Source organism: Homalodisca vitripennis, chromosome 1 (assembly GCF_021130785.1).
Source record: "Homalodisca vitripennis isolate AUS2020 chromosome 1, UT_GWSS_2.1, whole genome shotgun sequence".
NCBI lineage: Eukaryota > Metazoa > Arthropoda > Insecta > Hemiptera > Cicadellidae > Homalodisca > Homalodisca vitripennis.
In genome coordinates this window covers 35,914,092-35,937,490 of record NC_060207.1, presented here as the reverse complement: position 1 = coordinate 35,937,490, position 23,399 = coordinate 35,914,092, and the positions used below count along the sequence as shown (strand labels likewise).

At 31.4% G+C, this 23,399-nt stretch overlaps 2 protein-coding genes across 5 annotated transcripts in view; one reads left to right on the top strand and one right to left on the bottom strand.

The window, feature by feature from the left end:
• LOC124359724 (nucleoporin NUP35) overlaps positions 1–23,399 on the bottom strand; it is a 31,522-nt gene that overhangs the window by 6,696 nt on the left and 1,427 nt on the right. For 2 of the 4 annotated variants that reach the window (XM_046812702.1, XM_046812730.1), the window contains exons 2-4: positions 5,931–6,148; positions 4,479–4,649; positions 1,647–1,884 (exon numbers count right to left, since the gene is read on the bottom strand). In XM_046812702.1, the coding sequence (XP_046668658.1) occupies positions 1,647–1,884; positions 4,479–4,649; positions 5,931–6,148 (627 nt within the window). Of the gene's footprint in view, positions 1–1,646; positions 1,885–4,478; positions 4,650–5,930; positions 6,149–7,008; positions 7,168–22,387; positions 22,439–23,399 lie in introns of those variants that run through there. The other 2 variants (XM_046812721.1, XM_046812711.1) reach the window with 2 other exon arrangements.
• On the top strand, positions 7,323–18,574 carry LOC124359715 (TOG array regulator of axonemal microtubules protein 2-like). Its single transcript, XM_046812689.1, has 12 exons — positions 7,323–7,385; positions 8,239–8,309; positions 10,389–10,521; positions 10,891–10,965; positions 11,408–11,529; positions 12,438–12,532; positions 13,734–13,859; positions 14,023–14,215; positions 16,058–16,206; positions 16,523–16,687; positions 17,676–17,802; positions 18,275–18,574. The coding sequence occupies exons 2-12, from the start codon at positions 8,307–8,309 to the stop codon at positions 18,290–18,292; spliced, it is 1,206 nt and encodes a 401-aa protein (XP_046668645.1). The 5' UTR covers positions 7,323–7,385; positions 8,239–8,306; the 3' UTR covers positions 18,293–18,574.

Genomic DNA, 23,399 nt, shown 5'->3' with positions numbered 1-23,399 from the left:
TTTACAAGGTCTGGATTCTTTGCTCACTAGCTGTTTGCACCAAATATCAAAGTAGTTTTTCTGTCACTGGAGGTAACAGTAAGAAAATAGGTACTGTTAAGAAATCAGAACTAAGCATGTGTTTAGCTTACACATTCTGTTGTATCGGAAAGGCGTATTCTGTCATCAAAAATTTGTGTGCAATACGAGTAATGAATATACCTGCACCTTCAGCTCTCAAGTATTACACTAATGCTGAGCTATGACAATGAAACAGACTACATAGCGATTTTTGATGGATCATGGCAGTGATGCAGCACACAAGCCTAAAAGGTTGTTACAACTATAGGAGCAAACACTGGACAAGTTTTAGATGTTAAGATATTCTCAAAATTTTGCAGATGTAAAAATAGGCTGGCAAATGGGCATGATAGTACTTGTAAAACCAATTACACAGGAACAAGTGGTGGGATGGAAGTTCAGGGCATATTGGACATTTTAAACATCCGTAGCAACTCATGAGATTAGATATAAACATTTTATTAGTGATGAGAACAGTTCCTCTATTCTACCAATTATGGCAATACCTATGGCCCTAATTTTGCAATAGAAAAGCTAGAGTGTGCAAGACATGTGCAGAAGCACATGGATACACACCTTCTGACACTAAAAAAAAAATTGGAAAAACTAAACTACCCTATGGGAAAATAATTGGTGGTTGTAGCCGGCTGACTGATGCTCTGGCATCAAAGAAATCCAGCTTTACTACGGCCTATCAATATTGCCTAATACTCACAGCTTACGAGACATGCAAAGAGCTTTTTGGGCTCTTGATGAATAATGAATCGCAGAAACTGAATAAGTTATAGAAAAAAAGTATCGCCAGGAGCGGCGGTTGGCTAAAAGGAAGTTGGAGGATAGTTATGAAGCACAGGAAGACCCACATCACCCTCTCTATGGTACAGAATGTACTAAGGTAATGAAAAGTACTTCTTTAAAATTGTAATTCGTGAAAAATACATGGTTTTTAATACGCATGTACCTATTTCTTGACAACCATAGGATATATCAATATAATGTTTGTTTTGATTTGTTCCTTTTAGGGTTGTGGATATTTAAACCCTTTTATTCCTACCACTCTGGCCCACTATAATTTCTAAATATGTAGTGGTTTAGAAAAAATCTTAAAATGCTTATATGATGTGATATTTTTATAATTTTTTTTGTTCATGTTATAGTAATAGGAAACAGAAATATATAAAATATTTTGCCTGAGTATAAAAATGTTATATACACAATTGAACATTTTCCCATCTACACAATTTTGAGTTTCATGTAAAATACTGTTATGTAAACATTCTTTTAAACATTTTCTTCAAGTTTCTTTTTAACAAACAACTAAAAACGAACTTAAAAAACAAGAACTAATAAAATATTTTGAAAAATAAATATGGAAAAAATAAAATAAGACACCACTACTTGTGTCCTAAACGTAATGACATGTCCTACTGTATATATTCATGAAGCATGCATGCCCTACTACAAATATTCATGAAGCATGTACGATCTTCAATATATAACTTTAAAATGAACAGAAATATATACAATTGATGTCCGAGACTTCTTGCAGTTCTTTCCAGGAGAAAGCGACAAACAATAATACTCACATTGTCTCTGCAGGGCACCACACCGATCATCGTGTGGCCACCCAGTATCTTGCCATTGTACGAGAGAGCACGTCGCGCGTCCAGCTTGCTGGTATAGCAGATGTTGACCCAGTTGCCCTGTCCTGGAAACCGGTGCTCCAGGATGTGGCCCACCTGTGAAAACTGTCCCAGGATAGAAGACGCTGCTGACAGTGGGAACCCAAACACTGTTACCCACTTCTCATTTTCATCTGTGTTTCTAAGACAAACATAAGTTACTTATTAGATTAATTTATCAGTAACCAACAATAACAGACAATACATTTTTATTCATAAATACAATTTGTCTTTGAATTTATTAAATGATCAGATAGTTTGTTGACATATTTATACATATGATATTTGATATACTCATACATATTTTTTATATTTACAATAAATAAAGTGCAACTATATTAGATTATTTTTAAAAATGAAGACAAACAAATTGACAGTATATTGTTATAAAATTTGATGTTTGGATATTACATGTAATTAGAAAATTTTGTAATTAAAACAGGTAATGAATTAGTAATATACTGTATATAAGTAAAACAAAGTCAAGTTAGTTACACCATTTATAACTCAAGAATGGCGTTTATAAAGATCTCTGATTTGTTGGATTCGTCTTCACCCCAAATAGCAATATAACAATTATTTAATTATTGTAAAAGTTCACGGAAAAAAATCAGGTAAATAAAAAAAGATTTATACACACACACACATATATATATATATATAGTATATACATATTATAAATTCAAGTCGCATTTTGCATTGGTCTGTTTGTGCATCAATGTTTTCAAAATTGCTCAACAAGATTTGTATACGGTTTTCAGTGTCGGCTTTGTTATGAACTAGGTCAGGTTCCTAGGTATGATGCATCAATATTTTAATTAAAGAAAGTAGAGAAAAGTTTGTATGATTCAAAAATTGATATTTTTGAGCACTTTTATAGTTAATACTAACTAAACCTTACGACTTATAACAAAATAACATATTACAGAATTGAACATTTCAAAAAAGAAAAAAAATTCCGTGATGGTATATATCTTCAAAGAATAACATACAAATACCTGTTTTATTTCATTTACATAAAAAAAATTTTTTTTAGCGTTTACGAAGCTATTTAGATCAATAAAGTATCCATATCAATGCATTACCGATACATACAGATTAGATCAAATTACTCTTTAAGCAAATAATTTTGATTAATATTTTGGTAGATAGGTATTATGTTTAAAAGCCCGTGGTTTGGTTGTGCGACTTATGGCCAAAGAATGGCGCCTGTGATTTGGTTGGTTGAGCGGACAATCATACCACACTTCATTGCGAAGTACAAAAATGAAATCCAAGATTAACTAATCTTTAACTAAAGTTAAGTAAAACCAGTTGGTAGAGTTGCTACCTTAGTATACTTTTAGATCCTAAAATTGAGCAGTTATTATTATTTTATTGTTGTAACATAATAAAAAAAAAACTTTTTTATACTTCAACAATTTAGTTCTTGACTAGGGTTGTTTTTAGTAGGTGATTAATTAAAGTAATTTATGTGATAATTAAAAATTATATAATTTTGATAGCAATGTAATGTAACCCAAATTATGTTGTAAGTAAATGTATAGTATTGCTTTTTCGTTGGCAAAATCTAAATGTAAATTGGCGGTTTGGTTTGATTGAAAGATTTTTCCTGTCAAATAAGTAGAAAGAAGTTAGGTCTTTCTAAGAATACCTACCTACTAAAAACACAAATAATGTATTTAAAGTTATGGAATTAAAGTTTATGTAAAAATGTGGCAACTAACTGGAATATGTGTAGCTTCATGGTATAATACCAAGCACAAAAAAAAAAATTCTAACACAAAGAATTTATGCATATTGTTCTACAGATGCTTGCTTAGTTTGAGTAAACATAACCTATAAAAGTTTTGTTCTGGGTGTCAAGTGTAGGGTACATAAACGTGTTGTACCTTGAGATATCTAGCAATAGTATAAACTGAAAGAGCCTATTAAATGTAATAAAATGTTCTGTGTAAACGTTATTTTCTGACAGCACAACGATACGTTTAAGTATTTAACCCCTATTTTAAATTTGTTTGCATTTATAGTCTTGAAAGCATAGAATACAATACATTTAAAGTAACAACAATTCTTATTTAAAGGTCTCCTGCAACCTCTGTTGAGCACAGAGTAAGAAAATACCCAGATAAGAGAATAAAAAAGCTGAGTAAAAATATACTTTTAACTGTACATTTTAGCAAATATTAAATATGCAGTGCTTGATCAATACTGTAATGCATAAAGAACAAAGTTACTATTTAACATTTACTATAAATTTAAAGACTGCTGTAAAACATATCTTAATTACCTTCTGATAGGAGTAGGCTTCTCAGACCTGTGTATAGACTGGAATAAATTACAATAGCCATATATATATATATATATATATATATATATATATATATATATATATATATATATATATACATTTTTGACATATTTTCTTAATCTTGGCAACAAGGAAAATTAACATTAGCGTCATAAATGTAATTTAATTGATCCAGAAGTGCACATATACATGAAAAGCCTACAAAACTATGTGTGAAACCAGTAAAAGCTAATTCTTAAATAAAGTTAAACAAGGGTTTCAATTTTGTCTACAAAAACAGGCCATAAAATTATGAGATAGTATGAAAAATAGTATACATATTGCAAGTACTGTAGTTGTACATTTATTACAACAATACATAAATTAATCTGCTGTAGAAGTAACCAGACTTGTGATGAAATGAAATATAAATCTCTGAAACTCACTGTGCATTCTGGGTGGGGGTCATTGGTCCTAAAGTCTGAGACAGCTGACCAGATGGCTGGAAAGATGTGGAAGGAGGAGTAGTGGACAATGCAGAGGTGCTCACTTCGAGAGTGTCAAAGAGACCCACAGTTGGCGGCCCTCCTGACTTCTCTCTCTGGTTTTTATGATATCTACAAAAAGATTAAACCACTGTTTTACAGTCTTAGGATATACAAAGTTATAAAATTGGGGAGTTCTTTTATCTTCACATCTTTATAGTTTAGAAATTTACTGAAAGCTGGTTTTGCAAAGCATAGACGATATCCCTGTGTATTTTTACTTCCAGAAACTGGAATCCTGTCCATTAAAATTTAAAAAATTGAAGCCATATTTATTAATACTAACAAACATTGTGGTTAAATTTTTCAATAATCCCACATTTTTATCTCACAAGATAAGCAAATACTGTCAGAATGAACAATATTCACCTACACAAATCATTTACGACAACCAACAGTTTTTAGTTGGCACATATGTTATGTCGTATTTATTCAAATTACTTTTTTTTTTAATTTTCAAGTGGTTTGATTCTCCCTCTCTTTATGAATTTTGGCTGAACCATAAGGCAAAACTACCTTCTTAATGATACACATAAATATAATACCAGTATGAGTGTTTTACAGAACAGGTGAGAGAGTAGGAAGTCAACGACAAAGGTAAGGTTAAACTATTTAATATTAGATGTGTTTTACAAAGTCATTACTTAGAATTTTACTTCTTCAATCTTCAACTACACTACCTTTGGTGGGGATTGAAATATGATACAGTATGATAGGTATGAAATATGATAGGTTAAAAATACCAAATGATACATTTTTCACAGGTAATCTTTTAGATCGACTTTTACCCATTCAAACCAAACACATGCTAGTTAACAGTTATATCAGCGTTAGCCAATGAAATAGATACTGAAAAAATTGTGACTTTAAGCCTTTTTATCTCGCTGGCTGACACTGTCATAATTATAATTTGTTTGTCTGAAAATTGGTTTGAAGTGGGTAAAAATTCAAGCTAAAAAAGATATCCGTTTTGAATTACACTAAAATTAATGTAGTTTAGGATAAACTCCCTTTTTGGAAAACATTCTTCAACAGATAAAAAATAGGATTTGTTAATGTATAATCTTACAAGCATAACAATCTTGAGTTGGCCTGTGAAACAGGAAGTGGCATCTTTTTTATAATATTAGGTTTGCTTTAAATAACTATACAAATCATGACAATGAAACAATAATTATTCTATTCCCTCTCAAATTTGCTGGAGTGAACTTTTTTGTTTTCTTGTCCCTTAATTCAACATATATACATTGAATAATATAACAAATTATTATTATTGGCTATTAGTTTGCAATGAATACAAATAAGCCTTCAGATCTAATCTTGAAGTATCACAGTAAAAGTTGATGATCATACCTTGTGATACTCTCGTTCAGAGAGGTGGGAGGTAGGGGAGTGTCAGGTGTAGGCAGCGCTGATGACAGGTTAGGGGCGAAGTGGACTTGCCGGGGGGTCTTGGAGGGACTTGTAGGTTGGGGCAGAGGGTCGCCCATCAGAAACCCTGGCAGATAGGGTGATGTGGGGTTCTGTGCGCCTGGGCTGCCTACAGGTGAACCAAGTGTCATGGGCTCCATCTACAACAAACAACAACTTTGCCAACAAACTGGGTAACTAAGGACATTAAACTAGTGGTTATTATGCACTGGTGGTGGTTGCTGCAAAGTCTTATTTCATGTTACACCATAGTTAGAATCCTAATTGTTAAAATAATACATTTCTTTTTATGTAATAAATATTTCATCTCCTTCCTAACTCTCAATAATTGTTAAGCAAATGTATCTAAATAACCCTAAAATGTTTATACATTTTTATCTCGTTATTCATTTTATAATTTATTCTTTTGAGAAAAAAACCATCTTCAATGATTTTTTAAACACTTTGTTAACACAGAAGGTGATTGATTATTATAACAAATCTTACAACATATAAAAAACATAACATTTCAAAATTACTAAAACGAGTATTATCTAAACCTAATTCTACTATCGCGTAATAATAATACGTAGTAGAGAGGGACAGATTGGCCTTATTCCAGACATCGCTTCCTTTTGGGAGACAGGCAAAAAACAAGAATCAAATAATAAGTCAAATAAAATCTATTCTATTTAATAATGTACTAATTGTTATGTCCTTGGCAAGGAAAACTCTTCAAAAGATTTTGGCCTCAGTATAATACCAAAACACCCTATTTTTTATATGGAAGCAAGCCAATTGGTTACTTTTTATGTCCCATTCTTGCCTTACTAAAGATTTCCTGGATTCAGTCAAGTTTTTTATATTCAGGATGAACCCTGCATCTTGATAATGTCTAACAAAGTCTATGTCAACTGAGAGAGAATTTCAGTATTAAGTACCTCTACTAATTTATCTACATATCGTATACGAATGCTACAATATGATTGAAGACTAAGAAAACCATTTTTATTGTTTTTACCTTCACTGATAACTGGTGTAATTTGGTCCAAATAGTTTATGGTCAAATAATTTGTGAGTAATGATATTATTTTCAATTAAAATGTCAACATTACAAAGTTTACAAAATTACAAGTTTACATAAGTTTATAAAACAAAAATGTGTGTTTAATGTATACATTTAGATATTGTCAGTAAAATATACTTGTACAATGAATCTATTTATTTACTGTTTACATTTTGAAGTAAATGTGACAGAAATGTATTTACAAAAACACATGTGTGACAATTAGAAAGTGACAAAGTCAATTTATATTTTATCACATGACTACAAATTAGGATTCAAAATTTATTCATTACAACAAAATTTGTGTTTTCTATTTTAAAGGTTACATTTTTTTTAACCCTCCAGGTGCTGACATCGCGTAGCGCGATGTTAGCGTACCTGTTTCCAGTGCTGACCTCGCGGAGCGCGATGTCAGAAACGCGATCTCTTTAAACCACGCTAGTGGCTATATATTACGGAATATCACGAACTATTTTATATAGTATTAAACTAGAAGAAATGCGGAACTCGTTATACTCTATGGAGCACGTCTTTGCTCAAAGACCGGCGCTATACGACAGCTGTTTCTAAGCGTATGTTTATTTCCAAGTCATACGGTTCGGTCGTTCTGTTTATTGCTGTTCCGTCGTTGTTTGCATCATACCTTTGGTGTTGTAGTTGACTATTACTGTTTTTATATTGTGTTTTATTGTAAAAATGAGTGAATTAAGTAGGTCTAGTGCAATAAGGAATGTGAAAGGTGTTACAATGTAGTACACAATGTTTCAAATATCACTGATTTTTTTACGTGTTACAATTTATCGTTTTTTGCTCTGAGTGAATTCTGTCAATATGTAAACCCATAAGATGTATATACTTTTGGGTTCATTATTAAATTACCTACAACTTGTATATCTTGGATTTTTATTTTCATAACTTTGGTGAAATGATATCTAAGCTCAAAGTGAAAAAATAAAAACTTTTTTTTTTTTTTTGTCAAGATTTACATTCAGCAATATTTTACCATGTAAAGGTAAGTCATATAAGTATTATTATCATATTCTGTGATCTTTCCTGAAAATAATGATATATAATATGTAGTATTTACATTAAGGTAACAGTATATAAAAAAAAACTTTCTAAACGCTTGCAAACATACTGAAAAATGCCCAGCACTTAAGGCAGTTCTAACCAGCACTTGGAGGGTTAAACATAAAAATAAAATTAAATGTTGAGTTAATTATAAGAGTATTGTGATATTTTCAATATAAACAATGGTAAGCAAGTGACAGTATTTATTACTTAGTGACAAGTAAATATGGACAATATACTCTAAGTACTAAACTTGTTTTTCTTGAGGAACTAGATTTGCTGTCGAATTTTATACAAATTATTTTGTAGGTTATAAAGCATGTCATAATCATTGATTTCCATATTCTAACATTACATACCTGTTTTGTACAATATTTAAACCCCTATTTCTGAGATTCATTTTATTATTAATAAACAGTTTTTCTTATACATAATGGTATGTTAACAAAAAGTTACATGGAACTTACTGTAGTGGCACATAGTTTTAGGGTACCTGTTAATTTATTTTTCTAAAACTTATTTTAACTACAACCTATGCCCCAAATGTACCATATTATATTTAATTTCTGTAATAAAAGAACACAGAAACATGTTATGTTCATTTACATTTTCTACTTTCAAATTAATTTCAATGCCTCAGAAGCTAGTGAAGACAGTGCCTCAGAACACATTTTTGTTGTTATTAGTTTCTATGAAGTAAATTCCATTTTATGAAGTATATGAAAAAAATAAACATTTTACCTAAAATGTTACACTGTTTTAGAAATGAATAGTTTGTATGACTAACCTTACCTGTTACACGGATAGGTCGAAGACTCTGAAGGGTACTGGGGAGCCAGACCTAGAGCTAGCTTTAGCATAAGGCCAAGGCAAACTGGAAGCTGTCTTTCAGGCTGAAGTTACAGCCCTTGTGGAATACAAGAGAATTAATATGGAAAGAGGCTAAAAAGGCAAAACCATCTACATTAACTCGGACAGTAGGGCTGCTCTGCAAGCCTTGGCCAACCATGACTGTATTTCAAAGTCAGTATGGGAATGCCATAAGGTCATGAAATTACTGGTGAAAACCAATAAAGTTATTCCAACATTGGTGCCTGGGCATTGAGGAATCACAGGTAATGAAGGGGCAGACAGTTGTGCTAACTTAGGAGCCAATTGTCCTTTTACTGGTCCTGAACCAACGTGTGGGATTTCCTACAACTTAGCACATAGATGAGTTACCAAGTGGGTGTTTAACAAATACCGACAACATTGGAGGAGAACTGAGGGGAATGTACAAGCAAAGCAGTTGCTCAACGGACAATCAAGGAACATTGCAGCAGATGTCCTTAGATTGAGCAGAATAGAGATCTGTAAGATGACTGATTTTATTACAGGTCATTGGGTATTCCAAAGCCACCTGGACAGAATAGGTATAGCCACCTGGACAGAATAGGTATTCCAGTTCAGGAAACACTGTGAAGGAAATGTGGCAAGGCTGATGAAACAGCTGAGCATGTCATATTTGAATGTCCAGCATTAAAGCAAACACTCAAGATCCCTAGGTTTTCCTAGGCATACTGAAAAGTGGTTGGAACAGGCAAGATAGTTCAGAAGATCTCATGGTTATGTTAAGGCCTGGGATTTGATACAGCTTAAACCTAGAAGAGGGTGCACAATAAGCCGGATGACTGAGAGGCAATTACCAGGTCCAGGAAACCTGGCTCTCTGTTTAAAAAATTATGTACTAACCTTAAATATACTTCCTGATTTTGTATGAACATTTCTTATGCAATAACACTATACTCATCAAAATACATAATACAAAATTACACTAAAATTATTCTTTAGGCGTGGTAATGGTTATGTTTAATAATACATGCTTTGCAAACAAAATAACACAAATTGAGGTTTTTTAGTGTTTTATATCTGGTGGTTACATATAAAAGAATATGCTGATCCTGTTAGCTTCCACTCAACCCAACCACTGTTTACTTAAGGTGGGTGCTTCCACCGGCTTTACCACAGACCAGTGACTCTAATATAAGTGTACAAAATAAAAGCAGAAACTGTTTGTGTGGGAAGACGATGGAAGGAAAATTGTATAGATGGAAGAATTGATAATGTGCTAGAAGTTTTACATTACAATATAACAATTTATCTGGGTTTGGAGTTCTCTGACCTGTATATCTGTTGAAGTATTATACCAGGCTACCAACATGCAATACTGATGCTAGAATTAATTAATTTAATGTGTTCTACATTATATTTAATTCTGTTGGTAGTCAATGTTGGAAGGGCAGCAGATGATGGGAGAGGGGTCACAATCTGCAGGGGATGGCCAGAGAGACACATACGCTACTCTGACAACTGATTGTGGAAAACAGATCTCCATCTGTCCAATGTGTCAGGGAAAAGGTATACTGATCGGAATTCTATAAGATTGTACTTCTTAGTTCACATAGAATAAAACAAACACAGACTTTTTAAAGTTTTGTGATTTGTATAAGCAAATATATCTTATACAGAAATCACAATGACAGAACAAGAACAGAACAATACCCTCTATTATACTATTTTACAATCTTATATCACATACAAATATATACGAAGTCTTGGTAAAATATAGGTTACTATATAGACCATGGTACCTATAGACTATTACATGTTTATATTAGAAGAATTTTAAATAAAACATACTTAAAATTCAAGAAATCATTACTTTTAGGTCGTTTAATTACTTTATAAAATATATTTCTTTGTTAATGAGTTGTTCTTAACTTTCAGGATACTATGAAGAGATTGGGCAGCCAGAAATATGCAACACTAAAAATATAGATACAAACAAAGAGTCGAAAATAGGTAACATTGTAGTTATAATCTTTTTGATTACATCACAATAAAATTAAGAGTAGATTTCTTATTTTATTAGTATTTTCTTTCTTTTTTGAATACTGGATGTTTTAAAAGCCCACTTCCCCTCTATTAATTATCTTAATAATGTTTGTTGATACTTGTTAACATCTAGATTTGGCCATTATTTTTCAAAATACTGGTAAATGGATGTTTTATTTGCGATCTTAAAATAACTTAGTAATCTCTTCACTCCATTTACAAAAAAATTAATATGGGTTTAGCTTTTTAAGACACCTTGCATAGTAGGATAAAATTTAAAATTTTTTGACAGTTTAACACTCAAGTTTTGGGATTTAGTGACACTATCTGATTGGGGATGCACAGAATTCTAATTAAGGGTATATAGTATATACCAATTCTAATATATACATGTGAATTGATTATTTAGGTGGTTTACCCAACATTGCCCAACCACAGCTGAGTCCTCCGTCCTATCAGTTGGAACAGCTGTTCAAAGCTAACGACACCAAAGTACTCAGTAGTAGAATGTCAGATTCAGCAGTTCCAATAGTGAGTGGCATGCTTCCTTAAGTGATTTTAATCTTTAGTTAATTTTTAACTATAAAAAGTAAAAACGTATATATGGTGTACAGTTTAAAATTACTTAAAACTTATGGATTAGATGTTTAGAGGTTGAGGTGCTACCAATAATTTTGTTTCTAAATACTTCTTTATACTATATATTTTTACAGCAAGTTTCAATGTGAAATGAGTCTAGAAAGATATTTTAGAAATCATTTTTTGAAACTTGTTTTGTTACTTAATAAAACGTAACAAAATTTTGTAGAAAACCATAAAATTTCAGTTTGATAAAAAATAATCTTTTCAGTAAAAATTGATTTTAGGATGAACATTTTTTTGGATTATTAATAAAACAAATAACAATTTTTAACAAAATTTTTATGAACTTTTGAGAGCTAGGGCTAGAAAGAATCCAGAGCTAAAACATTTGTTTAAGAGGCCATCTTGATTATAGGCCCATAAGAACAATACTAAACTTTATACAAACAGGTTCTTCATAAAAATCTCAACGTTTTTGATACTTCATCACTGAAATAGAAAGTATACATTCACTAAAACAACAACTTAAAAGTGTATGGATGCACATTAATTATATCTTTAAAACAAGATATCTTCCATAATGCCACCATGAAACATAAATATTTGAAAGTGCATGATGTTTAACATTGTTCTTAGGGAGAAAACTCAACGTTGTTTCATTACAGCCGGTTCAGGAAAAAATTGTTACTTTAACCTTTAGAGTAGTCAAGGTCTTTACTTTTAACTTGAGGACATAGTTTATGCTGTTAACTGATTCCTCATTACACACATATAATAATACAGCCCAATTTCAGAAATGATTCAATTTATAATAAAAATAACATACATTTCTATTAAAAAATTTGATATTTTTCCAGACTGTTTTGAAGGCAAACACAAGATTTCCTCCAGTCCATATTCCAAACTCAAGTGGAAGGATAACAAGCAGTACAACAGGGCAAGTTAGAAGTTCGTGAGTAAAATTCAGCTATAATTTAATAAATATATTCATTAGAACTAAGAATTTTCATTCAACTATCTAATATACATAGATTTTATATTGATTTTACTTTAGATTGAGAAATGTCTTAAATGGAAAAGACATTTCTTAGATACTTCCACAGTAAATTTATTAAAAATAGCGCTTATATCAAGCAGAAAATGTCTTAAATGTTTACAGGATTTGTGTGGCCCTAGTGTATTTCTATTACCTTGGTTTTTAAATATTCACACTTTAAATATTCACTTCTTCTATTTAATTAGTAGTTTGGTAAATGATTTTCACTAAGAGTTGAGATGTAGATCATGTAACCCATGCCAAATTTTTATCACAGTTTTCCTTATTTGGTCTGTGTGACCAGTGGTCCCTTGTCAGAAGAAGCATCTAATCATTGTATTATGTAAAAATTTATTTACCAGTGATATCTTAATACAGTCCTGCTTAAATTTCATGTCCTGCTTAAATTTCATGTCTTGCTTGACATACACAATACTCTCACCTCCTCTCCTGACCCTTAAAATCACTACTTTCACAGGAGTGCAATCTCCAGCTACTCTGTACATTATTATGCCTCCAACCATGTACAGTAGCATGGTGGCCACTTTATATTTTACTTCCCTCTGGATATTTATTTAAGAATATCCAAAGGTGAATAACTCTACTTTGGCACATTTTGTGTGATCTTGTGTTTCCACGTATCTTTCCATCACAAACACAGTTAATTTTGTACATTTATCAGGAAATTAAAGATCCTCCATTAAAGGAATTGTTTACACTTTCCTGTCAAATATGCCACTCACTGTGCTATCCTCTTGAAACTGGAAATTACTGTTCTCTATAAGTATTGTTCAACCAGCCCATCATGGATTATTTTGTGCATTTTAATGAAAACATGTTGTCAATGGCTTTAAAATGTCCAAATAATACATTTATTGCTAATAAACAAAACATTTTATTTGTAAAGAGCTAAAATTTCTTAGGGGATTTTTTTGATATTGATAAATACAATTTCATGAAGCAGATAAAATTTAAATATTCAGTGAGACACAAGAAATTGGCCTTATACCTCTATTTTAATAAGTACTTAACAGTACATGTTGAGTGTGGCAATAGCCAATATTGATGGAATTTGCAATGCATATGTTTAACTATTTCTTTTACTCCTTTTTTCCAGCCCTAACAACGCGAAAGTTGGAAACTTTCCCCATCTTGTCAATCTTTTGCCAACTCCAGCAAAGCTAGAAAAGAGTCCAGAGGACGCGGCTCGACTGGCTGCAATCAAACTAAACCGAGATGACTGGTAAGCAATCAGGGTTTTGTGAATTTAATCAGTCCCTAAAAAAGATAAAATTTAAGCATAATTTATATTTAGATTATTATTTACAATTTAAATTGGCATAAGCATATGATTGAGTTAAAAAAAAATTTATAATACTGATAGTACCAAATATGATGTTATGAAGGGAAACGAAAAAGGCTGGTTTAGAGGAGTGTCTGCAGCTCTCTCATTTCAACCCCGAAGAGCTTGAACAATACATGAGTCTTGTGTATCGAGCCATGAGCTCACTTCTCAACAACTTCAGGCCACAAGTCACACTGTTCACATGTCAGGCAGCACGCGAGTTCTTCGCTCACATGCGTTCTACTTGCAGACCTGTAAGTCTACCACACTGTAATCACATAACTTTTATATTTTGTTGTTGTAAAACTCCAACTTGTTCAGGAAGTTCTAAACTACAGATTTACAAACATATACAGGGTGCTCACAAAAGGATTTCATAAATTTCTGTGGGTGGTAGTATTCATCTTTTCAAGTACAGAGCTGATTTGATGTGACTGACACACCATTACCAAATGCAGAAATTAATGATCTTTTCAGCACTGTAACTGCTATTTCATTCCATGTCCTACTTTGTTTACAATAAATGTTCTTCCAAACCCTTACATCCGACCCGGTGAATTGCAATCAAAATATTATAAGAACTATGCTAAATGAAAGTTCGCTGGACTGTTCATTTGAACTAATGTATGAATTCCAGCTCTGAAATATTAACAATATTTTTCAGTTTATAAAGAAACACATATGTAATGTCATTGATAATCTACTTTTAACTGAACATTTTTATAAATTATTAGATCTAAAATACAATGTTACTATCTAACTTATACTTTTAATTTAAAGACTGAGGTAAAACTCATTTTAGTTAACTTTTGACAGAAGTATGAAAAACAGGACTTATAAACAAATTCTATTATGATTAATAAATTAGTTTATAATAGCTTATAGCTGTTCTTAAAACCATTCCAATTTTAAAAAGAAACTTTGAACAAAGTTAGTTATTAATTCAATCTTGCTGATTTGATTGAATAACAATTTCACATTTTTTATGTAATTCTGATAATTAATATGTATTTCAATTAAATATATAAAATTTCTTTTAATATATTGCATAATCAGTGCACTTGTACCCTGCTGTACATTCAAAATACAAAAATCTATCATCATAAGAAATTCAAATGCGACACTGGATACTTCAACTGGGTTCTTAAGAGGTTTTTGCGTTTATAACCCCCAATACTAGTGCACAACATATGTTTTTCCTCCATTTAGTTTTTTAATACATTCACTCCTTTAAAATTTCAATGACACAGAGATATGTATCAATAAAACTCCTTACTTCATAGTAAAAAGAAGCCTTTTCAACTCTAAAACCTGTTGTGTATTTATTTGGTTTATTTTTAGAATCTCACCTTTATGTTTGATTAGCATAACTTCTTGATTTCAAATTTTTGATTATTAATACAACAAACGTGTAATCAATCTACATGTGTAATCTGAAACAGTATATCAGACCCAACATTGACAAGACAACCATGTCACTGTTTTCATTACAAAAAATAATGCTCATTTAGAATAGAAAAGGTATTAAAGCTAATTGTTATATTTACCTGGTATAACTACTGCTAAGCTAATACATCTTTAATTGAGTAAAACTGTTTAATAATCTATATTTATAAGTAATTATTACAATATATCTTATAAATGACAAATGGTAGAGAAATATATTTGTCATCAAAATATATCGCCTCATTACATTTTCATCTTTTAGGAATCTTTTAATCAATCACATCTGTAGAAATTATTGTAACTTAACACTACTAATTCATACATTATAAGTGTAAGTACATTTCGTTTTCAACTGAAAATAACATAATATTAATCACTAAATCCAAAGAACTAGGCCGTACAAAATTATAATAAACAGAGATCACGTGGAGAGCGATAACCTCATACGGTGGAACAATTAGATCTGCTGATTGACATCACCTCGCCACCAGTAGCTCCGCATACATGAGTTCCGCCTACTCACTTGCCTCCTTACATCACGAGACAAGCAAAGCAAAGTAGCATTTTACTTGCATTCAGTGACCTCGCTACAGAAAAAAATAAAAATATCTTGAAAATAAAAAGTAATGTAATTTGTGAAACTGTTCTAGGAGTATGACGAACTAGTCTTTGCACTTCTGAGCCGTACTGCCGACACAAATAGATACATAAGATTGTATGCAAATGATGCCCTTGACAAAATGGTGACATATATCCCGACAGTTCATGCTGTTAGGCCTCTTGTGGATAAAGGTCCTATGTGAGTATGCTGAGCAACCATTTTTCAGTATGAAAATTATTTCAGATTAATGTAAAATAAAAAAAGAATATGATTGCACATAAGAAAATTATTTGTACTTAAAGTGACCATGACTATTTGGACAATCAACAAACGCTGAACTTGTTCCATTTTCAAAATTACAATGCTAATTGTCTGATTAATATATTTACAAAAACACAGAGTCCAAAATAGTTTTCTAAATATATACTGAATAAAAAAGAACCGGATAACCATGCCTGGATAACCATGCCTGAATAGTGCATTTAATATAATTTTAATATTTTTAAAATTTCAGACACAACAACCCTCTTGTCAGAACTGCTACAGCAAGGCTTCTCACCTGTATTGTGGCACTTAAAACCCCCAATGCTATTCTGACGCATCCAAACCTACGAGATACTTGCAGGAAGATGTTAGAGACTGCCACCTTGCTTCTGGCTGACAATAATCTTGATACTCGGTAACAATTATTACTAACATCTTTCTAACAACTTCTTTCAGCACCTTCAATCAATTAATTATTAGTATAATACTGAGGATATTAAACTAACTCAGTGGATAGTGACTAGGAACAATCAACACAATTTGTTTCCCTCGGAGGTCAAGTTACTTAAGTCTATTTTAATACTTTAAGGACTAGCAAATGGATCAAGCTAAAAAGTTCATCCAGTACAACTTTTGTATTTTCTCTTTTTGAGGCTGAGTTTTGTAAATGTATGCATTTCTTATCCAACATTATTATGTGTTTAAGTAAAATATTTCTTATAACATTATATAAGATTTATACAAGGAATGTAAACAAGCACAGTTGACCAACTTTTACGGATTTGTTCATAAATGTTCTCTACCAATATACATGATACATTTCAATTTAAGCTAGTTTGTTAATCTTTTGTTGACTAGCCATATTCAACTGTGTAATGTAGGCAAAGTTTGACACTCTAGCTACATCTGAATGTGTTGATTTCTATGTTATTATGTAGTTTATGCATTCTTCTATCATACAAGACATGATACTGTCAGAGGTTTGTTTTGAATAATACAATAGTGGCTTTATGTATGACTGATTTTGTAAGCCCCAAAATGAAAAGTGTTTAATTAAATTACTGTATTCCTTACTAAAACCTAAAAAATTTTGTACTTTACAGAAAATTGTGCTTTATTAGTTTACAATGTTCATTCATCAATAGTCAAACAAAGTTTCACTCAACCCCAACGTGTGGTGTTGGATTTGTGGTAGGCTACATACAGATGTAGGCTCCTCATTCATCACACAATGCAAGCTAGACTGACAATTATTAATCCACAAGTAAATTATTCCTAGTTTGGTCACATAAGTTAAGTTCCTCTAGTTTACAAACTATCTGGACGAAACAAACTTAGATGTACTAGTAATATATTAAATGTAATACGCTGAAGGAAAAAATAATTTTTTACTTTTTTTACAGAGGTGCAGCAAAAAAACTAATGCAGCGGTTTATGAATGAAGAAGAGTTTGAGAGCATATATTATGCTGAGGTAGATGAGAAATTAAGGAAACGAGTGGCTCGAGTTTTTGCGGATCTAAAGTATAAGGTAAGCTAAAATGTACACAACACTTTCTGGCACCAATAATAATATTCTTGAGCTGTAATTGGTACAGAATACAATTTCTTTCCAATACTATAATGAATAAATATAAATAAAATTCAGCAGTTTTACATTTCTGAACCACATTTATATACAACTTTTGTTATTATTATGGATTTATTTAATGGCTAATAATTTGTACAAATGTAACCAACAACTCTCAAACATATAGTACTCTTAAAATGTACTAATATTTGTATACAATTGAAAAGTGAGGTGGAATTAATAACATTCCATGAATTAACTTAATTTCAATATAAAATAGCATATAAAACCACAATGGATAGTGAAAACGCATAATTCTATAATATATAATATAATATAATATACTATAAATTCCCAGATATCAAAAATGTCTTATTATTCCACAGTGAATATATTAATGAAACATACTGATAATTATGTTTTGTTTATTTAGATAAAAACACAAGGCTGACAAATTCAAATCTCAAAAACATATTCTCTCAGAACATCTGACATCACTACTGCAGTAATGAGGAAAAAAAACTAAATCTGGAATGAATCCTGCAGCAAACACTATACCACATGTCTATTAATTACTATTACACCTACATTAGCTATCTATTAAATGTCTAGACACAATACACAAATTATTAAATAGATTGTTTTATTACTTTATTCTAAAATGATTGTAATTATAATAAATGAACACAACAAATTATATTGTTCTATAAAATAATAAATATGTCTGATTACACCTGTTGTCTATATAATCTGAGAGATGCATGTCTTCAATTATTATATGTTATAAAATGATTTTTATTTGCTGTATTTAATAAATTCTTACAAAGAGAATTACACAGAACTTTCTAGGTTGATGATATAGTCTATGAGTTATATTGGTCAATGAGATAGCATTGTTTAGCGGTGCAAAAAATAAAACTTATTAAATTTTCCATTAATCTTCAATGATTCATAAAGTAATTTATTTACAAATATAAAATTTATGAATTTTAGTATTCTTAAAAATCAATAACAAATTATCAAAATCCAAGATATAACGGTTTAGACCCCTCCTTGAAGTCTCTTGTTTGTACACCTTCAATATCTTACTTCCTTCTAAATTTAAAATTTTAAAAATCACAGATCTTTTGGAATTTTTTCTATTTTCAATATATTTGAAGTCATCCACCCTGAATTTTAAAATATTGATAATGATAAAAAAAAAACTCTATGATGAAGAAATAACCCACAATTTCTTTTAGAAAATACAAAAGCAAATAAGGTAAAGGTATTGCTATGTACTGGACAATATAAAAACCACATAGACTATACAATTAAAGTATTAGGTTGTTCAGATTGACTCCTTTAAAATTAGTTTTCATCCACACCACTTACAGTTAATTTTAACAAAGAATGACAATATAGATTTTTGCCTATGAAATAGCGTAGCACATACTCACTCAATGCAGAACAATGCAAATAAAATAAAATAAAATTGTTTATTGTCAGAAAACATAAGTTTATATTAATGTCAAGTACAAAAACATCTTGTTATATTCATCCAGAGGTTCTCAAAGTATGAGGCGCAACTCCCAAAGGGAGCGCAATGAAGGCTTACGAAGGCCAAAGCTTGGTTGAAAAATTAATTTAATTTACTTACAAAATAATAAAGCACACTTTTAATTTTTAAAATTACAAGTTTATAATGTTCAGTGGTAGGAGTGCAAAACATTTTTTTTTCTTTTAGTTTATCGGCTTTCAAATAATGTGCTCTGACATGTTTTAAGTAATGCACGGGAGATGACTCTTGCAGGAACCTAGCATGCCTGGTGGTTGTTATCGTTTCACATGCCTCGCGAAGTAGGTACAACTGTGACCAATCGGCCCCGCATATTTCTGAAAACCCTCCCCAATTTTTTTAAAATGAAAAATTATAGTTTCAAACCTATAAAAAAGCTTTTTATAACATTACAAGTGTGTCTTTAAAGGTTTTGTTGGCATCTTATCAGGTTTCTCACAGAATCGCTCAGAAGAAAAAACTTCACACTATTGGAGAACTGATACTACCAGCAGCAATTAATATGGTTTCAACTACGTTTGGAGAATCCATGGGTTGAAGGCCATACCTATATCAAATGATACGGTGTCAAGACATATAGCTGGCATTTTGGAAGATGTTCACTCCAATTGATGGAAAAGGTGAAAAATCCCCATATGGGGGTGGGGGGGCTACTCATTAAGTGACACCTCATTTGAAAGGTCTTGATAAAAGAACAGTGGAAACTAGAGCTTTCTATCTCAACCCAGTACAAAATGGCAGATCATTAAAATTAATTAAGTTAAAAGCATATATGGATCCTGATCAACCTTCTAGGAAACAAAAGCGAACAATTTCCCCAAAATGGGCATTTGGGGGGCAGTTTAAAATTTTTTAATGTAATCTTACAGCAGCACTAGTAATTACAATTAAGTTAACCAATAAAACTGCTAAAAATTACTAACATGTGTTTTTTATACCAGATGTTCAAACTACTGTTCCAGGACAGTTTGACCATGTTCAACCCTATTATAGAAACTTGGATCACGCTGTATGGATTCACGCAGGATTTCTAAAATTTCCGCTACTATTTTGTCTTTAAGGTCATTAATACACAGGGGTTTCATTTTATAGATGTTGTTTTTAATGTTACGCCATACAAAGTAGTCAAGTGGAGATAGATCTAGTGATCATGGTGGCCACTCAATACTCCCTTTTCTGTATATCCAGCAATTTGGAAAAATATTGTTTAAATATTCACGGACATGCAGGCCATGGTGTGAAGGTGCTTCATCCTGCTGAAATCAAACTTCATTACAATAAATTGTTGGTTGCTACATAAACCTGATTTTGTAACATTTCCTGATGTCCCTTGGCATTAAGATTTCTATCAATAAAAAGGTGTCAACAAACTGATCCCTCACAGTGCCAAGCCAAACCTTTAATTTTTAAGGGGGCTGGATATGTTGATGTCTCATCCAATGATGGTTAACATCAATCCAATAACAAGTATTGGTCTGTTAACGCTACCGTTTAGCATGAAAGTTGCTTCATCTGAGAAAGCAATGTTGTTTAATCTAATTGTAATATTATCAATGTTCTGCATCATTATTTCAAAAAATTCTACTCGACAATCAAAAGTCCTCGCTTAGCTCATGAACTAAACGAATTTTGTGCACTTTATAACCACTGTCATGTAAAACTTTACAAACTGATGTTTGAGATATACCTAATATTTGAGTAATATTTCTTGTTAAAGCATGAGGATCTTCTACAACAGATTGTAAAACCTTAAGTGCTTTATTTGTAACCGATTTTGGTCATCCGGGTTAAGGGCTGTCTTTAACGCTGCTTGTTTCCTGGAAATGTTGGATTGTTTTTTGAACTCCCAATTTTGATATAGGATTTCAATTGGGAAAAGTAAATAAATTCTTTACTTCATCATAAGATCTCACCCCGTGTCCGTAGCCTTGTATCATCAGAATCATAATAGGCTCTTGTTCACATTAACACTCCATTTCAATGTAAAATAACACAAAACCAAGTCTTAGCTTTATTAATTTCAACCAGAAACTGAACATGATACTGAACTTCCTCAAAACTGATAAGATAAGGGAGGCCTGCCCTGCAGCAGGCAATATCTGTAAATCGGGTTTGAGTTTGTAAGGAAAATGTTTATCTATTGAAGTAATTTACCTTCAGCATGTGGATGTTCATGTTTTGCATCTCAATTAATTTTGAATTAATTTCATTGAGCTTCCAATTTTGTACTGGAGAAGATAGAAGGCTAGTTTCTTTTATCAAGACTTTTCAAATGAGGTGCCACTTAATAGGTCACTTTAAAAATCTTGAGCCGCTCTCCCGACCCAAAATTCAATTTTAGGGAAATGGGCAAAGTTGTAACAGTGACTAAAAGTTCACTTCTATTACCTAGAAAGGTGTTCTGAGTTCCATCCCTCCATCTTTATCTATCAAAAACTAAAGAGAGTTAATCCATACTTTTGACTCTACTGTATACCATTGTTTTCAAGAAAACTCAAGGAATAATAATAGTCACTTATTATTACTATAGTTTTTTATTCACAAAAAATTGGACCTTGAAATCGCCTGATAGGGAAGCTGGTTCAAAATCAGCTAGTTCTCTCAATCACACGATTCGTCCCTAAACTTGAGTGAGTCTTCCATATTACTAATAACCAAAGATAAACAAATTCAGAATAAATTAATTAGGCGGACACCAAAAAACGATACCAGACGTAAACAATATGACAGTTGGTCCAGTCAGATGGCCACAGTCGAAACAGTTGCTCAAACAAGATGTTTCTTCTACCCATACAAAGAGGAATAAAGTTTGATTTATTTGAGTAATAATATACTTCAATCAGCTGCCGTACATACGCAAGCGGCCCAACTACCATATATACAAAAGTTGCCAGTTAAGATTTAAACTAAGTATACTATAATTTGATAAATTCATATTAAACCTATTAGATGTATCGCAACTTTGTATTTTTAATTGCACTTACTTACCTTTTACTTATATCCTGTCCATCACGTAACGCATGGGACAGATTTAAAAGCCTAATAAATAACATACATTTGAAATAAAAATACAGTTATATATCAGCATGGAGAGAAAATTAAACGTATTCCCCCTATTTCCAAAAAATACCACCATGTTAGTTTTATTTTTAAAACAACTGAACTAGGCCTATACTGTAATTTGAAATAAAAATGTAATTCGGTTCAAAATTTCATCGGTTCATTTCATTTCGGTTCAGTAATTAGAAAATCATAAGGGTAGACTTTAATAAGCGGCATGCTCTCGTTATTCAGTTATTTTTAACAAATTTTTCGATGTTTTTATCTGAAGATACAATTTGATATTAAAATTTATTTAACTTAGCATATTTCACCTTATTACTTGTAGCAGTTTTATTTTAATGTAAACAATAAACAGCAAGAAGTAACTAATATTTTGAGACTGAAAATGGCGATATTTCACCTTATTACTTGTAGCAGTTTTATCTTAATGTAAACAATAAACAGCAAGAAGTAACTAATATTTTGAGACTGAAAATGGCGATGAATATGAGGAAAATATGTGAGATATTTCTCACAAGTGACGAGATTAGTTTAATTGGCTTCAACATGTACATTTGAACCCATGGATAAAATTCTTTCCTCCATTAAAAAAAAAACTGTTACTCATTGCTATTAAGCTGGGCAAGTTATAAATATTGTAAGGTTTCTTTGATATGTAAGTCTAGGCCTTAGTTTTGTTGTTTTGTAATGTTAGGGTTAAATTTATGTTTTTAAAATTGTAATGAACATGATTTTTTTTTGTTATGGTAATTTATGATGTTCGATTTTTCCATATCGAAGTTGGATAATATATCGAACAATTCGACAAAAACTAACCAAATTATGAGTATAGGCCTCGATAATTTGATTGTGGTAGTGGCCGCTTACTATACTGCAGCCATGACCACTTCTGTGCTTACATATTTATAGTTTCGTTTCTGTGGAACTAGCACAGTGC

Bases quoted from the DNA above. Each gene is read 5' to 3' on its own strand.
- LOC124359715 (XM_046812689.1), top strand. The intron at 13,860-14,022 runs GTAAGCAATCAG...GATGTTATGAAG, and splicing joins AAACTAAACCGAGATGACTG to GGAAACGAAAAAGGCTGGTT. The intron at 14,216-16,057 runs GTAAGTCTACCA...AAACTGTTCTAG, and splicing joins TGCGTTCTACTTGCAGACCT to GAGTATGACGAACTAGTCTT.